This window comes from Mastacembelus armatus, chromosome 11 (assembly GCF_900324485.2).
Source record: "Mastacembelus armatus chromosome 11, fMasArm1.2, whole genome shotgun sequence".
NCBI lineage: Eukaryota > Metazoa > Chordata > Actinopteri > Synbranchiformes > Mastacembelidae > Mastacembelus > Mastacembelus armatus.
The window spans coordinates 19,221,188-19,240,740 of NC_046643.1; the positions used below are offsets into that span (position 1 = coordinate 19,221,188).

Here is a 19,553-nt window from a genome sequence, read left to right on the forward strand (position 1 = left end):
CTAAATACAAGAGATACAGGGTTCACAGCAGGAACCGTGACTCATCAGAAAACTTGGCTGCTTCCCATCAACCATCGTGTGCCGCCTGCAGGTGACAAAGACACAAGGATGCAAAGTGGAAATGCCAAGCTGCCGCCATCTTAGGGTCAGGTTTTCAAAGATCTAAGCACAAAATGGCCGATATTGTAAACAAAGAGTTAGAAGATGAAGGTTTAACAATAAATAAATAAAGTGATAGTGGCCCAGTGGCCGTACCTCTCACTGTGATGTAACAGCCTCAGACTTTAGTGTAGATATACTGTATGTTTGTGTCTTTGGATACGCGTATGTAACGAGAAGAATTTGTCTTACCAGTTCTGCACCATACCACTGGCCAACAGTGCCGAGCTGGAAAGTACCTGCTCACTTTTGTTTCGCTTTCTTTCTTTTGTGTGTTTGCATTCTGTAACCAAACCACAGCCAAGCCCAAGCTCTTGTGACTGAAAGTACTTTGGTTTTCTTTCAGGCACACAGCTCATGGTCTGCTTTCTTTCTTCTTTCTTTGGTCTGAATCATGTTTATATGTTACAGCACTTATCACACTGATGTATTTTATAGTTCAGCCTACGTCCCTATGATACAGCCTGCCCTAGGCCAAATATTAGGGTTGGGCAGGTTTCTCTATAATGTCAGAATAGACATTTAGATGTCTGACACACCCAATAATCTTTTAATAGTTTGGTTTTGGTTTTGTAACTTTCAGGATGTGAGATTGTTGACAAACACTAATTTATACTGAACTCAAACTATTGTCCTTTTGGTTATAAGACATTCTTCTTCTTCTTATAGAATATTTCAGGATTTATCAAAACGCTTCCTGCAGGTCTACTCTCCTACATCTGCTTTAGTTAATGGTCATGAGAACAAACATTAATTAGCTCAGGCATTACTTTTAGAAAATTCACTTCACTATATTTGGTTTTCTAAGTTGTCTGCTTGCTGACACTAATTTGCTGGCTCATAGAAACTGAATCAAAAGTGCATCAGTTCAGGAATAAAAAGAGTCACCTGACAAATGAGCTTCAGTGTTACATTATATTTGTTTCTCTTCTCCCTAAACCAAAAGTGATAAAGGAAATAATGCAGCACAAAGCTCAACAAAACTGACACTGATGTAGCTTCTTTTTCTCACTTCACCTCATTTTGTTTGAAGAACAAGGTGTGAACAGACTGAAGCAGAGAGTTGATATAGATCAATAAATCTGAAACAATCTCCTGAAGTTATTGATCTTTGAGTATGAAGCGATTCTCATAAGTCACATATCACATGATAAGCCTGTGGAAAACAGTAACCACATGCCCCCACAGTCTTTATCATGTGCCCGCAGAGCGTTTGTATTGTTTTATAGCAGGTAAAGCCCCACAGTCCTTTGTGAATCCCCTAACTTCCCCTGGGGAGGGTGACAGTTGCAACATTTTCGGCACCAAAAGTTTGAGAGATTATTGAGCCATCAAGTAGTTGATGTGTGGTTTGACAAAAAACATCAAATCAAACTCGCACCATAAAATCAGTTGAGGGAAGTCCCGGCTAATAAAAACTGAATTTAACACAGAGCAACCTTGAAAAAAGCTTCTCAGCAGCTCAGCAGCTCAGTAGCTCAGCAGCAGCTCAGCAGCTCAGTAGCTCAGCAGCGCTCCACATGGTTTTATTTGGCACTTTTACCAAAAACCATGTGATTTCCTGGAAGCTGCCAGCCCGGCAAGTCGGTAACAGGGGATTATCCAGTCAGTGGTGGAATCGCTGCTTTAGACTGACATCTAGTGGGAGATACACCACATACCTGCTGTATGTTGAAAATATCAAACCACTGTGGCTGAGAAGTGGTTGGCACCAAAAGTGTTATGTCACAGTGAACAGAGGTTTGGAGCTGTCAGTGTGTGCAGACAGGAACCCACAGAGAAGCCTCAGGGCCACATGAATGCAAACCAAGACACACTTATATCAGAGCTGATATATTGACAGAGATCAATACATCAGGTAAAGAATTTGAAATACCTTGGTTTGCTGTTATTTTCATTAGTTACTGACTAATCTGATTAAGATGTATACATTTATGTTTTTATACAATATTTCAAATATAGACTCTCCATAATCTTGTTATATCCTCTTCATCTGACAGGATGAGCAGGTTGAACATTCAATGACATTTTAGTTTCAGGACAGTGTCTCTCACCATCACACTACTACTAAGTCCTACAGATAACAATGGCAATAAATAACAATTTAAAGGTTCAATCTTCCACCAGGACCAGTCGTACTCTGGACATCAGATCTTTGATGAACAGCAAAAGAAAGAACAGCAGCACCTCCACTGTTTATCTCAAGCATTGTCACCTTAAAACCAGGCAGACATGTGATTTCCTGTAAACGCCTCAGTCTGGTGAGCACAGTGAGGTAGCTGCTGTGAGCCGTGCCTGAATTAAATAGAACTTGAGTGCCCCCAAGTGGGATAAACTAAGAAATGAATCAAATCCAATGAATCTAGTAAATCCTTATCAGGAAAGAAAACCATTTCAAACATATTCAGACAATGAAAATTACAACGTCATAGATACATAATAAAGCAGCTGTGGATAATGGACTGTTCTTGTTCAGGACCCTTTGACCTCAGTGTTTGCTTTGAATAAAAGTAACAGATAAATGGAGTAAATGTAGGAAAACACACTAAAAATAATATCTCAAGCACTTAACTATGATACTTTCATCTAATATTAGACACAACATATAACCACTAACACACCTGAAGTGTTGGAATAAACAGATCCAGAAAACAGTAGCATTAGTGTCATTATGTTTTAAAATAACACAGTTTAAAAACCCATTAACACAGTTTTCTCTATTTCCACAGAGCAGAGTTAATGTTGTATATTTGTTAGATGATAATTTGCTGCTCTGCTGAAAAGTTTCACATATCATTTGTGCTATCAGTGGTCTTCTGCAACATGTTATGCCAATTGTTATGTATAAATTTTGATTTAACTTATATGTGTGGTATTTTTAATGACTTCTGAACATGTTAAGAGAATTTGCATTTGAAAAGTTCACAAAAAGCAAAGCAACCATTTCATGTGGTAGACTATTATATTTGTGCCAGTGTGTAATTTTGTGACTTTTGTGATGTAACTTCAGTTCACATTTTGCTTTACATTGTGTAAAGAAATGTCTGTCTGGGTCATGATCCATGTCTTGGTTTCCTGTTGGGGACTTTTATTTTGTGTCTATTTCCTGTGTCTCCTGTTTTAGTTCCTTGTGGCTTTATGTTCATTTTCATTGATTACTTTCACTTGTGTTTGCTCCCTGTTTCCCAGTTTCCCCTCCCACGTCTCTCTCTCCTAGTTTTCCTTTTTGTGTTTAATAAAATCTTAATCTACAATCTTAAAATATGAGGCATCATCACTCTGTTAATGGCATCAATTATGTTGTGTATCTTCCTGAGTTACAGTTGTTTTGGCATAAAATTCACTTTTTGTTGGTCCTTCCTTGTGGAGGAATAACAGAGGGAATAAAAATGTCTTAATATAAGATACTGGATTTGTATGATTGTTATATTTTCATTGCATTTTATGTAACTGGTCTCTAATTGGACAAATACTAAAACCTCATGTTTACATTAATTTTAATTTGGCCACATGGTGAGAAATAATTAAATGACTTGCATGCACATAAATATATTGAAAAATTGTTCATTAGTTAAAATGAGCCTGCTGATGTTGCTGCTGCTCAATATCTGCCCTTCTAAATGAAAATACCAAGGGGTCATTAGTTTATGGATTACAGGCAAACAACCAGTTTCAGTTCAGTTGGTTTGGATCTCAGTGATTTACACTAACAGCTCTGATTCAGATCAAATGAGCCTGTTAATCACTTAGCTGAACTGAATTATTTTGATCCCAGTGACTTAAAATGTAACTGGGATCAAATGTGATGTCACTGATCAACAAATTAAGTTTAACTAGTGGCCACCAGATGGCGACATAACACAATAAATTTAAACCACTTGAACTGTAGTGACCTGCCGCAGTCAATAGAAGGAACATTATGCTGGTAGTGGATCTGGTAGTTTTTCAGTTTGTGGTTTCACATGTACAATATATATTTTGCTATAAATGAAAGCTGTATTTTTTTATTATTCTTACAGGACAGCATTAAATGGTCAGTGTAATCTAACCTATAAGCTATAAGGCTTGAGGCAGATATTCTTTCCACTCATGATCTATGAGTTTGTTGCTTTTTACAAACACTTTAAACTCTCTGTGTTCGTATGTGGGTCTAAGACATTGTGTGCACAGCCCAGAGGCAGGTTTAGTGAACATGTTTGACCACATCATCCACAAGACAGAGAAATAACAGGACCTCTAAACACCTGTAGAGAACTATAACACTTCTGCTATTTCTTTGTGTTGGCATGTTTACAATAAAAAGTAATAAAGAAAAATGACCTGATGAGTTAACACCATATTTTTACACTATTATATATGATAACCAGGTACTAGTTTATTCATAAGGTCCCATCCATCCATTATCTACCTGCTTATTCCCATTTAGGGTCCCAGGGATCTGCTGGAGCCTATCCCAGCTCTCTTTGGGTGAAAGGCAGGGTCCACCCTGGACAGGTCACCAGTCCATCACAGGGCCACATAGAGACAAACAACCTCACACACACACACACACACACACACTCCTATGAACAATTTAGACATTTATGCGTTCACACCTGAGCTCTGATGTTCGTGTTCGTGTTCTGATGTTCTTTTTGACTATAGTAAACTGCAATAGAGTCTCAGAGACATAATCTGCAAGAAAGATTATTTAGATTTAGGAAGCAGGATCATGTTAATCTCATTTAATGTAAGTGATCATCTCTGCTGATATAATCTGTTCCAGGATTCAGCATTTCCTTTCCAATGAGTTGAGAAGCACAGCTGCTGTCTGTAGTAAAGGTAATTAAATTAGAAATAGGCTTAACTGATAATGCACTGGAAACAGTTTTAATTTATAAGTTTGTTATTGCTCTCTCTCTCTCTCTCTCTCTCTCCACCAAGCTTACCTTCTGGAGAAGAAAGTCCACCTCTATTCAAATGGAAATCATTCACTTCATTGTTCCTGCTCCCTTTTTTGAGAGTATAATGAAGTGTCCCTCAGGCTCACACATTTACAACTCATTTTGCATGGCTGCATAATTACAGAGCTGTTGTTTTCCTAGACCTGGATAATTGCCTTCTTGGGACTGACCATGAGCCTTTAAATGCATCTCAACTTTTAGTCTCTTCATTTCCAAAAGAAGCAGATCAGTTCAAAATACATGAGCAGTAAAAAGATTAAACTAAAGACACAATAATATATCATATTATTAATTCATCATTTATCTGGAAACCTTCAGTTTTTGCCTCTCTGGCTCATTGTCTCTGATTTATAGATAAACATATGAAATGCACACTGTCACAAACAGCATTTATTTGTTGTGCATTTACTGCATCAAGTCATTTCATTGTTGTCCATTAATATTTTAAAATATTACAGGTATGTATGGCTGACCATGTTACAGATGCACTTTTGGAGAAACACTGCAAGAATACCCACGTCACACTGCTGTAAATGAGAAGGAAGATTTCATGAAAAAGGTACTTTGTTGTTTAATTTCTGAGAAAGTACCATGTGCTCTGATAAAGGGAAAAGAAGAAAGTTGATATATTTGCAGAAATAACACAACACAGCAGGAAACATTACAGGTGTGATTTTGAATATAGTCTATATTAAACAAACAGGAACAGACTGAGATGCAAATGAAAATAGTCGTGAATGGAAAGATCAACAAATACTGGGATTCCAAGTACAAAACAATTCTATGATCATGTAACAGAGTGTGTAGGTGTGCGTCTGTGTGAGTGTAGCGTAAAATTCTGTAGTCTTGCACTTGGCAGTTTTACACAGTGAATGTAAAGTTAAAAAGATGACACCACTGAATATGCACTTTACATGCATAGTGGGCTCCTGTAAAAAGCTGCTTGCATGAGTTTTCAAAGAGCCTGTTGTTGCTCAGGAAGGCTGCAAACCACTGGGTACAGAAGTCAAAGCACTGAGGCAGAGTCCTACATATACAAAACTATGCAAACACCACAAGAGCACATAATATTGAGAATATATTTACTATTTAGTCTATTTATGAGCTCAGGTCTATGCAAACAACATAACAGTAACCTGTAATGTGGGGTCTAGTTGTAAATGCTGAACCTGTTTACTGTAATCGCTGACAGACCGAGGTGTTGTGAGGGGAAGAGCTTCCCTGGCAACCGTTTCTGGACTGATTGTCATCATGTGACGAGCTGATGCAGCCAAGCTGAGAACAACAGAGGGAGGCAGACGGGAAGCGTTTGTCTGTGAGAAAGAGGGAGAGCGAGCACAGCTGATGAGTCAGAGGAGGCTGACTCTGACGTAATCCTCCCTCCCTCCAGCTCCCTGCCCACAGCTGCTCCTGGATGTCCAGGTCGCAAAAATATAGAGGACGTGTGTGTATATGTGTGTTGTATTGTGTATTTTATGATCACCAATATTTGGCTCACCCATTCTGTTTGTCCTCACTTTTTAGAAACAGAATGATTTTCAAAGTTTTTCTATAAGTTCAGCCAAAGTGGTAAAAGCACTGACAAGACACTTAAGATGTGAATCTTTGTTTTTTTTAAATTTATTATATATCACCATATTAATAACAAAAATAAGAGATATTTTCAACAATACAGTCAGTGAAATTCTGTTATAATTCATGGTTGAAGTCTGGACCCATTGTTGGAAAATACTTTTACAGGTGAAAAATTTAATTTAATTATTTATTTATTTATTTTTTTTACATCTTTGAAAAACCAATAAAACTCTCTGCTTATCAATATACAGTCTGGTGAGATAATACTACATATCACATACAGGATATAATTAAATTAATATTCAACTTTCAGAACAAAACAGAGTGAAATTCCATCCATCCATTTTCTATACCCACTTATTCCTTAACCAGGGTCCCAGGGATCAGCTGGAGCCTATCCCAGCTCTCTTTGGGTGAAAGGCAGGGGTCCACCCTGGACAGGTCCCCAGTCCATCACAGGGCCACATAGAGACAAACAACCTCACACACTCACACTCACTCCTATGGGCAATTTAGAGTCACCAATCAACCTGACATACATGTTTTTGGACTGTGGGAGGAAACCAGAGTACCTGGAGAAAACCCACACAAGCACAGGGAGAACATGCAGACTCCACACAGAAAGGCCCCTGATGGGTTTCTAACCAGGAACCTTCTTGCTGTGAGGCAACAGTGCTCCCGTTGCATATTATTATTTTTTTTTCAATAGGACAAAAAAAAAAAACAACACTCACTGATTGACTTAAGTTTAAAGTGGTCACAATAAAAGTTAGAAGCTGGTTTAGAACAAAACAAAACAAAAAAATTGAATGTGTTGAAAAAAAATTTAAATCTCATGCAATGAAATTCCATTTCTAATGTCAGACTGAACAAACAAACAGGATTAGACATGAGCTTGTCTCATTGTGAATGTAGTCATAATTTAATCATTTATGGGGCTGACTCATCAGAAAAGGAGCGCTGAAAAACAAAAGCAATTTAAATACCCTGTACTTGAGTTTTGGTTTGAGTTGGCTGGGCTATATGCTGAGATCAGTCCTAATTTTCAGTCTTAGTCTTAATTCTAAACAACCCTTTGAAAAATTCGCAGGCTATTTATATAAGAAAACCTTATTTGAATAGTACATTTCAAATATAAAAGCAATAGATAGATAGACAGGTGGATAAAAACGGGGCTTGTATGTGTTTATTTTCTTCTTTCTGCTTTAATCTGCGTCTGTACCTGAATCTCTTCTCTCAGCCAACACAGTTGTTTTTATCATGTGCAATAACATGCTGCTCTTGGATCAGCCCATGGATACTGTCTATGGATCAGCCCCTTGCATTCACTGTGCATCATGCGTGTTCATGGCAGAGACGCATGCGCAGTGCGTAGTGAATGAACAGACCCGAGCTCGACAGGAACCGTCATGAAGAGAAACACACGTTTTGTAACCGCTGAACAAACTGAGAAACACAAAGTGAGTGACACTGTAGGAAACCTGAAGGATTATTGCGACCTACACGGATTCCAATAGAGGAAGTTTGGGAAATAACACTATCAATAATAGTTATTAAAAAAAAATCATTTGTCACGTGGTCGAGCTTGACCAATCGGAGGAAGCCAGATTCGACGGAAAGTATGCTCTTTGTTCGGATATTTTTCCAACTTTATCGCCAAATCTGAACCAAATACTTTGCACAAATCACAGGATGTGGATGTGGAGGGGACGTTTTTTGATAAAGGACATCTGTGGATACGGTTTATTGCGTGTTTTAGCGCAGTGCCACGTGTTCAGGTTTGATGAACAGGGCGCTGATCAGGCTTATTATTTCATCACATGACTCCCCTCCCCCACCCGGCGCTGGGAATGGGGGAAGAAGGCGGACATGTTTGAGGGAAATGTGTTGGTTAAAAAGTATCGAGGTGGAAGACAAGAAGATTATTTGAAGAAAGGTTTCGCTTTATTTTGGGATTTACCAACCGAAATTTGTATTTATTTTGAATTCAAGGTATTTATATAATACCTTGAATTTTTTTTTGTTTTTTTTCTTTTTTAGATCATTTGATTTTCTTTTTAAACAATAGTCTGTTTTGTGTTTTTATGGCGTCTAGTTGTTAACATTTTGGTAATATTTATCATTTTCAGGTTTTGTGTTACTTTTCATGGTTTATTTGAGTGACATTGTAGGGAATTTGTAACCTTGGTGTGGGGGTTGGGCGCATGTGGTTAGGTAACCATTTTCTGTGTCTGTTGAATTTGTAGAGTTTCGGTCCTTTAAAATTATAATAAGCCTAAGTTTGACTTTACTAATAAGACATGGTTTAAATATATTTAAACTTTGATTACTCTTTTGTAGACTCTCAAAGGTCTGGTATGGTATTTGTATTTTCAAATGTTAATATGGTTAATTTTCTTCGTGGCTTCCTTTAGTTTTAGTTAGTGGTCGTTCAGTGGTTGGACTGGACAAAGGCAGACTGAACTTTGATGAAACAGGCAGAGGTCAGTGAGGAAAAAATGCTGTGTCATTCAGTGGGTAGTTGTTTTTAATGTCCTGTTAGGTGTGGCCTGTCTTCTGTTCATGTTGGCATTTGTGTTATTCGATAGAAGATGGAATTATATCTTTATAGTTATACATTCAGTTGAAATGATAAGACTGGGCTTTATCTTTGCACCATGGAGGCCTTGTTGTTTGACTGCGTTCTCAAATTGTGCCTTGTTTTTCATCAGCAGATGGGATTTGTTTATATCAGCTGTGTTTGTAGGCGAAGTGTGTAGGATTTTGCGTGTTTTGCTTGGTGTTTAACCTTAATAATTTAAAATAATTCGGTTATAATACATTGTGCCATCGTGCTTAAAGATGGCGACCGTGTGCCTGTTCTGAAAAACAGAAATGCGGATATTCTGGTAAGGAGAGAGCTCGTGGGGAGAGGCTCTTGGCTCCAGGGGAGTACGCGTGACCGGGTGGAACAGCCAATGAGCTTCTTGGTGTTTACCCTGGAAGCCCGCGTTGCAGCCGCGTCGACCAATCCCCGGCGTCGCTTTGCACACGTTGACGTAATGTAATATGATAAGGAGGAGGGCGGTATCGGGGCGCTTGTATTTCGTGCCGGATTACACAGAGGAGCCAATCACAGACATCGTATCTTTAATACGCAGCAGGCTGAGCCAATAGTGTTGCGCAATATGTTTGACGGACAGCTGAAACTTGCGAATAGGTTGGCCCAAAAGGTTGTCTGTGAAACTTCGCTGTCTAGGGGTGTGGTGACTTTGACTGACTTAATAAACAGCGAATAGGAACTTGGAGGGCGTGGACATCCTGAGGTAATCTGTCCAATACGGTGAGGGGTCGGTGTATAAAAGAACGGGTGTAGTCGCATCGTCGCCATTTCACCGAAGCAGATTCGAAGGAGCTCGACGTGGCGGGGAGCGGAGAAAACTGACCAACAGAGACGGGTCCCGGGTTGAGTCTAGCAATAAACAGAATCCGGATCCATCCTGATGGATATGGCCGTTAACCCGCCCCTTGACAGGTATCTACCGGTGAAATTGACTCTCAGCTTTCCATCAGAGGGAATATTTAAAACATTTGTCATGTTGTTTTTCCAAAAATACCGTCGTTGACAGCCCGAGTTTGCCGTAATAGGTGGGGAAAGGAAACTGAACATTAATGTACTTAGAACAAAAGGTGTGGACTTGCTAAATAGATTTGAAGAGAAATTCATATGGACGAGATAAAAATTTATTTGTGTGCTGTAGCAAACAGCGGCTGTTGATCGCACTGTGCCGGCGCCATCTTCGCCTCAGTCGTTGGCCGCTCTCTCCCGCTGCCTGGCAGTTGGTGCTAGCATTGTTAGCATTAGCATCGCAGACTCCATCCTTGCTCTGTCTGTAGCTCGCAGCCACAGTAGGTCAGCATTGTTCATGTTATTTTAAGTGCTCTTAAAATACCTGAGAGTGTATTTGACTTATAACTGCATGTATGTTGGCGACATACAGGACGCATGTTCTGAAAAACATGCGTTGACCTAGCTCAGTCAGGTAAGGAGCTCACAGGTATCGGTAGAATCAGGTGAGCGATGTCTAACCGGCCTTTCCGCTTGTTTCACCGGTGGTTTGTTATGGTAGCCATGTGACGTACAGGGGTTGTTGTGATCTCCGTTACAACGACATTGTAGCTCAATGCTAACAACAGCTAAGGTACTTTGTTACAAAGATACACGGATTATTTATCTATGACTAGTGTAAACAAAAGAATAACGTTACGTAGAGTTGCCCAGTTCTCAATGGTAAGTGTGAAAATGTCTTGGTTGCTGTTTGAGGTTGTGTGTTGGGAGTCGGTTGCCTGGTTACAGAGCTCAGTGTCACTCAAACTAGTTCCACTGTATCACTTTCCTTTTTTTTATTATTTTGGTATACTTCATTTTACCATTCCCAAGTTTGTTGATCATTTTTCCAGCTGAATTGTTTTTGTTTAGTGTTATTACTGTTATGTATTTGATTACCTCTTTTTTAATAATAAAGTACACTGACTGTCAAATGTGTTTCCAAAAGTTGTATCATTCAAAGCAGCTTATTTTTTACCCTAAACTTAAATTTTTCTTAAAACCCTGTCCTTGGATTGGCAGCCAAGTTGATTATACACTAGTAGGATGGTCCAGTGCCAGAGGTATTATATTGATGGATGCATCTTAACCACAGGACCTCCCTATGATCACTGTGATGCAAATAAAGAGATCTCTTGATGTACTGTAGACGAATCTATGGGTTTTTATGTTTTTTAAAAAATATCCATGGATTGGAAGGGGACATTCAGCTTCTGGCATCACAAACCAATGGACAGCAACTGTTAAGTAGCTTCAGTGGTTTTTCAGCAGATGGACCTAAATGTCCCTGTTTGCTCTTGGAAATCATTGTGTTTTACAGGTAAACTGTCAGTAGGTGAGCAGGGAGGTGGTGAGTTCATGGGTAATGGGTAGAGGAAATCTTCATTGACTGGATTAATGGTGCTGTATTTTTTGCTGTATATATCTCATAATTACATGGCAGCACCATAAAGTAGCTGTTTATCATCTGAGTAGTATTAAAACAAAGACAGACTAAATGCTGGTATTATCACCTAATGATTCTCTCATGGTAATGTGTATGTGCATGTTATAAACCTTGTGCAGGGTGAGTAACACCGGTCTTAAGCGTTGCTGTTGACTGGAAGTTATTTTTGTTACAGTTGTCTGACTGCAGCACTTGTGCTGGAGGAGGATGAGGGTGGAGTCTGCACCTGTAGCACCAACAAAATAACAGAACTGTGGGTGATAATGTGAATTGTAGGCAATCACTATGTACACAGTTGGGTTTCTAGGTATTAAATTATACTTTTTATTCTTAATAACTATAATAACCATAAGATCACTTTGTATATAAGAAGTATGTAACGATTTTTTTTTCCTGCCAGACAGCTCTGTCTGTCAGTGATGTTCTCTGCTGAAAAAATTGTAGACTCAGTCCATGTTATGTATCTGTTACTTGGTAGTGGGTTTTGTTTGCTTGTTCTCTAGAAAACCAACATTTAACTTAGCACTGGCCAACAAAGTCCCATTGCTGCTCACAGTGGACAAGTGGGTGTGTACAACAGCAGGACATTTACTTTAAAGTTCAGAGATCATTAGCAGAGTGGCCAATGGCAAACATATTTCAGAAAGTATTGTACATAAATTTCTGGACATTTCTGTTGGAAAAGTCCAGAATAGTGTGACCAATACTGTAACATGGCAGCTGAAGCTCCACCCACAAACACTTTTTTTTACAGCAATGTGGGGGCGGAGCTTTTGTCTGCTAGTCTGTGAGCTGGACATACAGAGGCGGAAGTGGTAGTTACGCCTGTTCTCCTGGGTCTGACGGTGCTGATTTGGCAGGAGTAAATTCCAAGTCAGGCTGATATATATGTTTGTTGATTGATGTATTGATTTGGCTGATGGTGGACACCCTGTGAGGGGGATTTTTTTCAGCAGTGTGCACTTGTGAGTGTGAGCAGGTTTAGTTGAGTTTGATTCATACAGTGTAAGTCATCAAGTGAACATGTTTATATTAATCCTATGTTTTGGATATATATATATATGGAACAACCATAAGTCAGAAATATTTGTGCCTGGAGGAGAAGTTAATTATGTTTTTAATTACTCTAAGCCCTGGTTATGTACACAGACCACTGCCTTTTTAAAGAAAAGAAAAGTATTTGCTCAATATCATGGACTTTGATGCTACAGGAGTAGTATCAACTTAGTACAAATACATTTTTTTGATAATGTGGATGGGAGTTATTTAAACTGTGGTTATTGAATATACATTCATCTTTAGTTGCAATCATAATGAATCGCTGCAGAGGCAAATTAGATGGAGTACATTTGATTTTACAGCAGCAAAATGACAATAGTAGCTTACTTGTTGAAGGCAGGATTTTATTTTTTTGAGGTGATGTGCAAACCTTATTAGGAACGGGGAAGAAATAATTACTTATTTTCTTACCACATCTTATTACTCATTGGTTTTTCAACTGTGCTCTGTCCAGCTCCCATCACGGGCTTGGGCTTGATGCTGGCATAATGGGAGTCACAGCGATGGATCAGGGCACTGGCGCAGCTGGAAAACGCATTCGAAAACCTTCATTGCTTTATGAGGGGTTTGAGAGTCCTGGGATGCCCCCCCTCAGTCAGATGGCCCCTTCAGGACCCCCACAGCCCCCGGTGAAAGACCCCAGTCGGCAGGGAAGGATGACCAACCAGCTTCAGTTCCTACAGAAAGTCCTGCTCAAGTCTTTGTGGCGGCACCACTTCGCCTGGCCTTTCCATGAACCTGTAGATGCTCTCAAGCTCAACCTGCCGGTGAGTGTGAATGTCAGACATTACTCTTCTAATTTCTATTACAACCTCAGTCCTTTCTGCAAAACAGAAAACCTCATTGTCAAGAATCTTAAAGCTCATTCTGACATGTTTTCATTTCAAAAGTCATGTTGAACTATTGACCCTATTCAAAACATCCTTTTATCCATTTGTCTGACTCAGCCAGTGGCACCATCACTGTCATTGTATCTAGATGTCACTTGTGATAATTCATTGCAATAATGACACTATAATAAAACTGTTAAGATAACTGGAGGCCCTTTGATAGTCACTTATGCAGGTTATTCATTCATCTTAGTGTATTTTCATATTCTATGTGTTAAGTGTCCCAAAAATAATTTGTTGATGTAGTGGTCACTATTTCTTATCCTGAAAATGTCTGTCTCTCTCCAGGACTATCATAAGATCATCAAAAATCCCATGGACATGGGCACTATTAAGAAGAGATTAGAAAATAACTACTACCGCAGTGCCAGCGAGTGCATGCAGGACTTCAACACCATGTTTACCAACTGCTACATTTATAACAAGGTAAGAATTACGGTGTGTGAACCTCACACAGCTGGTAGTCTGGTCATGTGGCATCATTCAGTGTTATGGGACAGGGAAAAATCAGTGTGTGTCCTCTGCAGCCTACAGATGACATCGTGCTGATGGCTCAGTCTCTGGAGAAGGCGTTCCTGCAAAAAGTGGCTCAGATGCCCCAGGAGGAGATAGAGCTGCCGCCGCCTCCTCCGCGGAGCAAACAAGGAAAACTTAATAAAAAAGGCAAAGGTAGGTCTGCAGTGATCACACATACAGGATATGCATGTGATCTTTTTGAAATGCATACACTCTAGTGTCAACAGGACTCATTTTACTGACTATGACTGAATATGCTTCTTCCTGTTCCTGTCTTCCTCCCAGTCTCTGGAGGAGTGACAACAGCTCATCAGGTTCCAGCTGTCTCCCAGTCAGCGTACTCTCCTCCCACCCCGGAAACACCCGACTCCATCCTATCCACCCCCCCACAGACATTTGTGACCAAGAGCCTTCCTCCTACCCTTTCAACTGAACAGAGCATTCCTACCATTGCGGCTCTGCCTCCCACACAGCCCACTGCTAAGGTAACACTTAACAGGGGACATGTTGTATCAGGACTTGACAGTGTTTTGAATTAAATTTGTCAAGTCTGCACAATAAAGGTCCTGGTCTGAGCCATCCTCTCCCCGTTTTCTTTCTACCACAGAAAAAAGGCGTGAAGAGGAAGGCAGACACCACCACCCCCACCACTGTAGCCATGCCCATCATGAGCACCATGGGCGTCAGCGGCATCAGCCTGGGGATGGGCGGGGGGCATGACTCGCCGCTCACCCTCACTTCTCTGGGGGTAGACCACGGCTCCAGCCTGGGGATGAACCAAGCCCTCAGCATTAGTCAGGGGATTGGGATGGCTATGGGCATGGGGATGGGCCGAGGAGCAGTAATGATGGGAACCAAAGCTGCAGCAAGTGGCAGGAGAGGAGTGAGTGGGCGACCCATCAAGCCTCCTAAGAAGGACTTACCAGATTCCATACAGCCTCCACCGGTGCGCCGCAGCAAGCTGAGCCCCCAGCTGCGCTACTGCAGTGGTGTCCTAAAGGAGCTGCTGTCAAAGAAGCACGCTGCGTACGCCTGGCCCTTCTACAAGCCTGTTGACGCATCTTCACTCGGTCTCCACGACTACCACGACATCATCAAGCAGCCCATGGACCTGAGCACCATCAAGGTAGATGACTTAGGAACACACACACACACACACACACACACACACACACACAGCTGTCATGGCTGCCTCAGTATAACTGGTTTCTGTTAATCTGTGTTTGGCTAAATTCTCTTCTCTGTTGTGTTTAGAGGAAAATGGACAGCAGAGAGTATCGAGATGCTCAGCAGTTCTCTGCTGATGTGAGACTGATGTTCTCCAACTGCTACAAGTACAACCCCCCAGATCATGATGTGGTGGCCATGGCCAGAAAATTGCAGGTAGAGCAGAATTCAGTTTTACTGCAGGTTTCTCTTCTTTCACTCTGTGTTCAACCTCAGAAACCACAGTGTTCTTGTTTTTATGTTGCTTCACTCATTGGTTTCCTCTTTAGGACGTCTTTGAGTTCTGCTTTGCTAAGATGCCAGACGAGCCTCCAGCACCACCTAGCTCCTCATCGTCCTCCTCATCCTCTTCCTCCTCATCTGAGAGCGAGGTCAGCAGTGAAAGTGAGGAGAGCGAGAGCAGTCCCAGCTCTGACTCTGAGGAGGAGCGGGCAAACCGGCTGGCAGAGCTGCAGGAACAGGTTTGTACTTCATTACAGAGACACCATCACACCAGAGGTCTTTAAAGGATGTTAGAAAGTTTTTGTGCCACTAATGTTTCTGAATCCTTCCTCAGTTTTTCTATATGACATGTCTGTCTTTTTGCCTCCTTCAGCTAAAAGCTGTGCACGAGCAGCTCACTGCACTCTCCCAGGGCCCCATCGTCAAACCCAAGAAAAAGAAAGAGAAGAAGGACAAGAAAAAGAAGAAAAAGGTTGAAAAAGAGAAGCATCGGAGGATAGAAGAAGAGCTGCAGCAGATAAGACCAGCCAAGACCCCCAAAATCGCCAAGACTCCAAAACCCAAGACCAACCGGGGAATGAGTTGTCCTGTCATACCGATTAAAAAGGCTCCAAGCAAGAAAAACAGCAAGAGCAAGTGAGTACTGACACCTGCTGGACAGTGTCGGAACTGGAAATATGTGATGTTGTATGTGCTGCAGCTGTGGAGGAAGCACCTGAAATAGTTTGCTAGATGTTTGGCAGATTAGTAAAGTGAAATCATAGTTTTAGTTGTAAAACAATGAAGTCAACCTATAACACTGTGTGTCTTCCTTTAGAGCCAAGAAGGGTGGCATGATGTTCAACATGCCTCAGCCGGCCCACGATCCCATTGTGAGTCACTTCGACTCGGATGAAGAGGAGGACACGGCGCCCATGTCGTATGACGAGAAGCGTCAGCTCAGCCTGGACATCAACAAGCTGCCTGGAGAGAAGCTGGGTCGAGTGGTTTACATCATCCAGTCCCGTGAGCCGTCGCTCCGAGACACCAACCCCGAGGAGATCGAGATCGACTTTGAGACGCTGAAGCCGTCGACTCTGCGGGAGCTGGAGAGATATGTCATGACATGTCTGAGGAAGAAACCTCGAAAGCCATACGGTTTGTAGAACCATAGCTGAAGCAGTAGACGTGAAGTATTTCAGCTGTAGATCTTTGAAGTGCTGGTCTCCCACTCACTGACACTGGTGCTGGTTTGTGTGTGTGCAGCCAGTAAGAAGAACAGTGCTGGAAAGTCCCGGGAAGAGCTGGCGCTGGAGAAACAGATGGAGCTGGAGAGAAGGTTGATGGATGTCAGTGGTCAGCTGAACTCTGGGAAGAAGCCTCCGAAGACCAAACGTAAGTCCACAGTCCAGCTGTTACTAGTGAAATGTCAGATGTTGTAATGAAATGAAGAAGACAGATGAAGTAAAAGCAGCATGTGTCATGTTCTTGATGTTGTCTTGTTTTTTTTTTATCTCCAGCAGAGAAACCTGCGACAGAGACCCACGCCCAGCCGTCACGTCTCAGCGCCAGTAGCTCCTCCTCGGATTCCTCTTCATCCTCCTCCTCCTCTTCCTCCTCAGACACAAGTGACTCAGACTCTGGCTGAGAAGCAGGAGGTCTCTGTATGACAGGGTCGTGTGAAGAACCCTGGGTGTTTTCTCTTCCCACCAAGTGGAACTGAACTGAAGTAGAACTACTGAGGACGGAGCCGCACGGCGGATTAGACGAGACCAGGTACAACTGGTCCGACTCAGCACGTGTCACAGCAGGAAACAGAGATGGGGCTTTCCCTGCGCTCGGCTCATCAGTCCAGTCCTGGATGGATGATGGATGGATGGATGGTTGGAGGCTCATTGTACAGTCCTGTCGTTCCCTGGAGAACTGGCCTATTGGGGCGGAGCGAGGGATGCTCCATCTCCTACAGATAAAGGAGCAGAGCGACGCGTGGTGGAGGGATAAGGGTGCTAGAGCCAGAATCTTGTCTTATTTCTGGAGATAATTTCCCTTCGTACCGTGCTCCCTGTCCGATGCTGTATAGACCAGGTGTACAGTTATATACATATCTATTTTTCTTTTATAAAGAAGCATTTTATGGAACTAACTTATTCCCTTATTCTGGGAAAGATGGAGATGTGTGGGCGGAGTTTTAGTTTTTTTTTTTTTGTTAGTTTTTTCAGATTGACAAAGAGGGGAATCGTGAGTGTGTGTGTGTGTGTGTGTATATGAATGAATGTCATATGTGTGTGCATGCACATGCGCGAGTGTGAGATCCGGCACGTAAGTGCAGCCTTGTTCCTCATAGTTTTGACGCAGGCGTTAAAATCAGTCTGCACTCAGAAGCACCTTGGTTCAGTAGAATACAGAATGCATGCAATACAGAGGAGCTGACTCATGTACTACTTTACTGCATCCCCGTGTATTCATGTACTTGTCTGAAAGGGTTGGCCACTGTACAGAAATGTGACATAGTTCCACATCAGTTCATACGTACATGTCGCTGTCTTCTCATCCCTTTTCTCTGTAAATCTGTTGCTTTTTTCTTCGTGACCAATCTGCTAATAAATTGTGAGGACGTGTCTCGTCCACTCACTCGTGCCCAATAACATCTTTGTTCTTCTGATTTCTTTGGATTTAGTCATAAAACATCTGACTATACTTCAGTATTTTCAAGTCGCCAGAGGACGTTTATACATGTGATGTGTAATTCAGGCACTTTGGGTTGATTTCCCATGGGCCATTGCTTCGTAACATCATGGTGTCACATGAGAAAAGCAGGTTTGACTCAGACAGTTTGGCCTTTAAGATCTTTGGCAGCTGAAGTTTTTATTTTCTATGTTAACTGAGTTTTGTTGAGTAAGTTTACTTATCTGTGTGAGTAAAAACTTTAGTATTACAGGTTTGGGAAGTACCAGAAACTAGAGACTGTGCATGGTGGAGTTTCTCAGGTGAACAGTCATTCACAGTCTGAACATCGAGGCTGGTGAAAACATGAATGTGGCTTTTGACTTGTGGGCTCCAGCAGAGAAAAGAGATGGTTTAATGTTGTGATGAATGATGATGCACTGTTTGTTTTGGGGGTACTACTGAACAGTTTGGTGACTTTAGGTGAAGTGTGTACCAGTTTGTTTCTGTTTAATCACCTATGGTTTGAGATTGGAGCTTTGTATGTTTGATTATTTATTTAGGAGGAATTTGAACGGAGATACTTTTTTTCATAATACTGAAGGTAAATCAAAGCTGTTAAGTCGAGGTCTGCTCAGAGATATGCACAGATTAACCATCAGGATTGTAGAAGTGTAGATACTTTACAGTCTCAACCTTTGTGCATGTTTTGGTTTTTCTGCAGTAATTTAGGATTTTTCTTTTAACAAAACACTCCAGATTTTTCAGTGTTACTTTTCTGAAGCTTGTCAGAAACCTATGAACATCTGTACTGGACTCCATTATTTCAGCTGTACATAAATAAACTGAGACATGTTCATCTTTTCACTGTGGGCATCATTTCTTTACAAACATGAGAGCGACATTACTCTGAGAAAGTATATTAAAATATATTTACTACTGTTCTGAGGAACATTCACCTGGTGTACCTAATAAACTGCACACACCTGTATGACTAAACGTGCACTTGTGTGGACATAACGCATAAATGCTTTAAGCTAATTATTCTTTCATCTAATTCAGATTTAGTCTGCATTTATATCAAATATATCACAAACGTAACTCGTGAATATTTGAAATATTTATTTAGTTGTCTAAAAACCTTAAAGAAGTTCCAGCTATAGTCCAGAGAAACTGTAGAGCTGAATATTTAATATTTTTAGCCTTGTTGCTACTGACAGAAAGTGATTTTACTGCTAGAACATCCGTTAATTAGCAGTTTTAGCTAGTTAGCTATTTTATTTTGT

The 19,553-nt window shown here is 41.1% G+C and overlaps 1 protein-coding gene across 1 annotated transcript; it reads left to right on the forward strand.

The window, feature by feature from the left end:
- Positions 1-8,042: 8,042 nt before the first annotated feature.
- On the forward strand, positions 8,043-19,134 carry brd2a (bromodomain containing 2a). Its single transcript, XM_026299720.1, has 12 exons — positions 8,043-10,191; positions 13,224-13,536; positions 13,948-14,085; positions 14,187-14,328; positions 14,461-14,660; positions 14,783-15,301; positions 15,430-15,558; positions 15,672-15,863; positions 15,998-16,260; positions 16,442-16,761; positions 16,870-16,998; positions 17,124-19,134. Exons 1-12 carry the CDS (start codon positions 10,160-10,162, stop codon positions 17,249-17,251), a joined length of 2,505 nt encoding a protein of 834 aa, XP_026155505.1. The 5' UTR covers positions 8,043-10,159; the 3' UTR covers positions 17,252-19,134.
- The last annotated feature ends 419 nt before the right edge of the window (positions 19,135-19,553 follow it).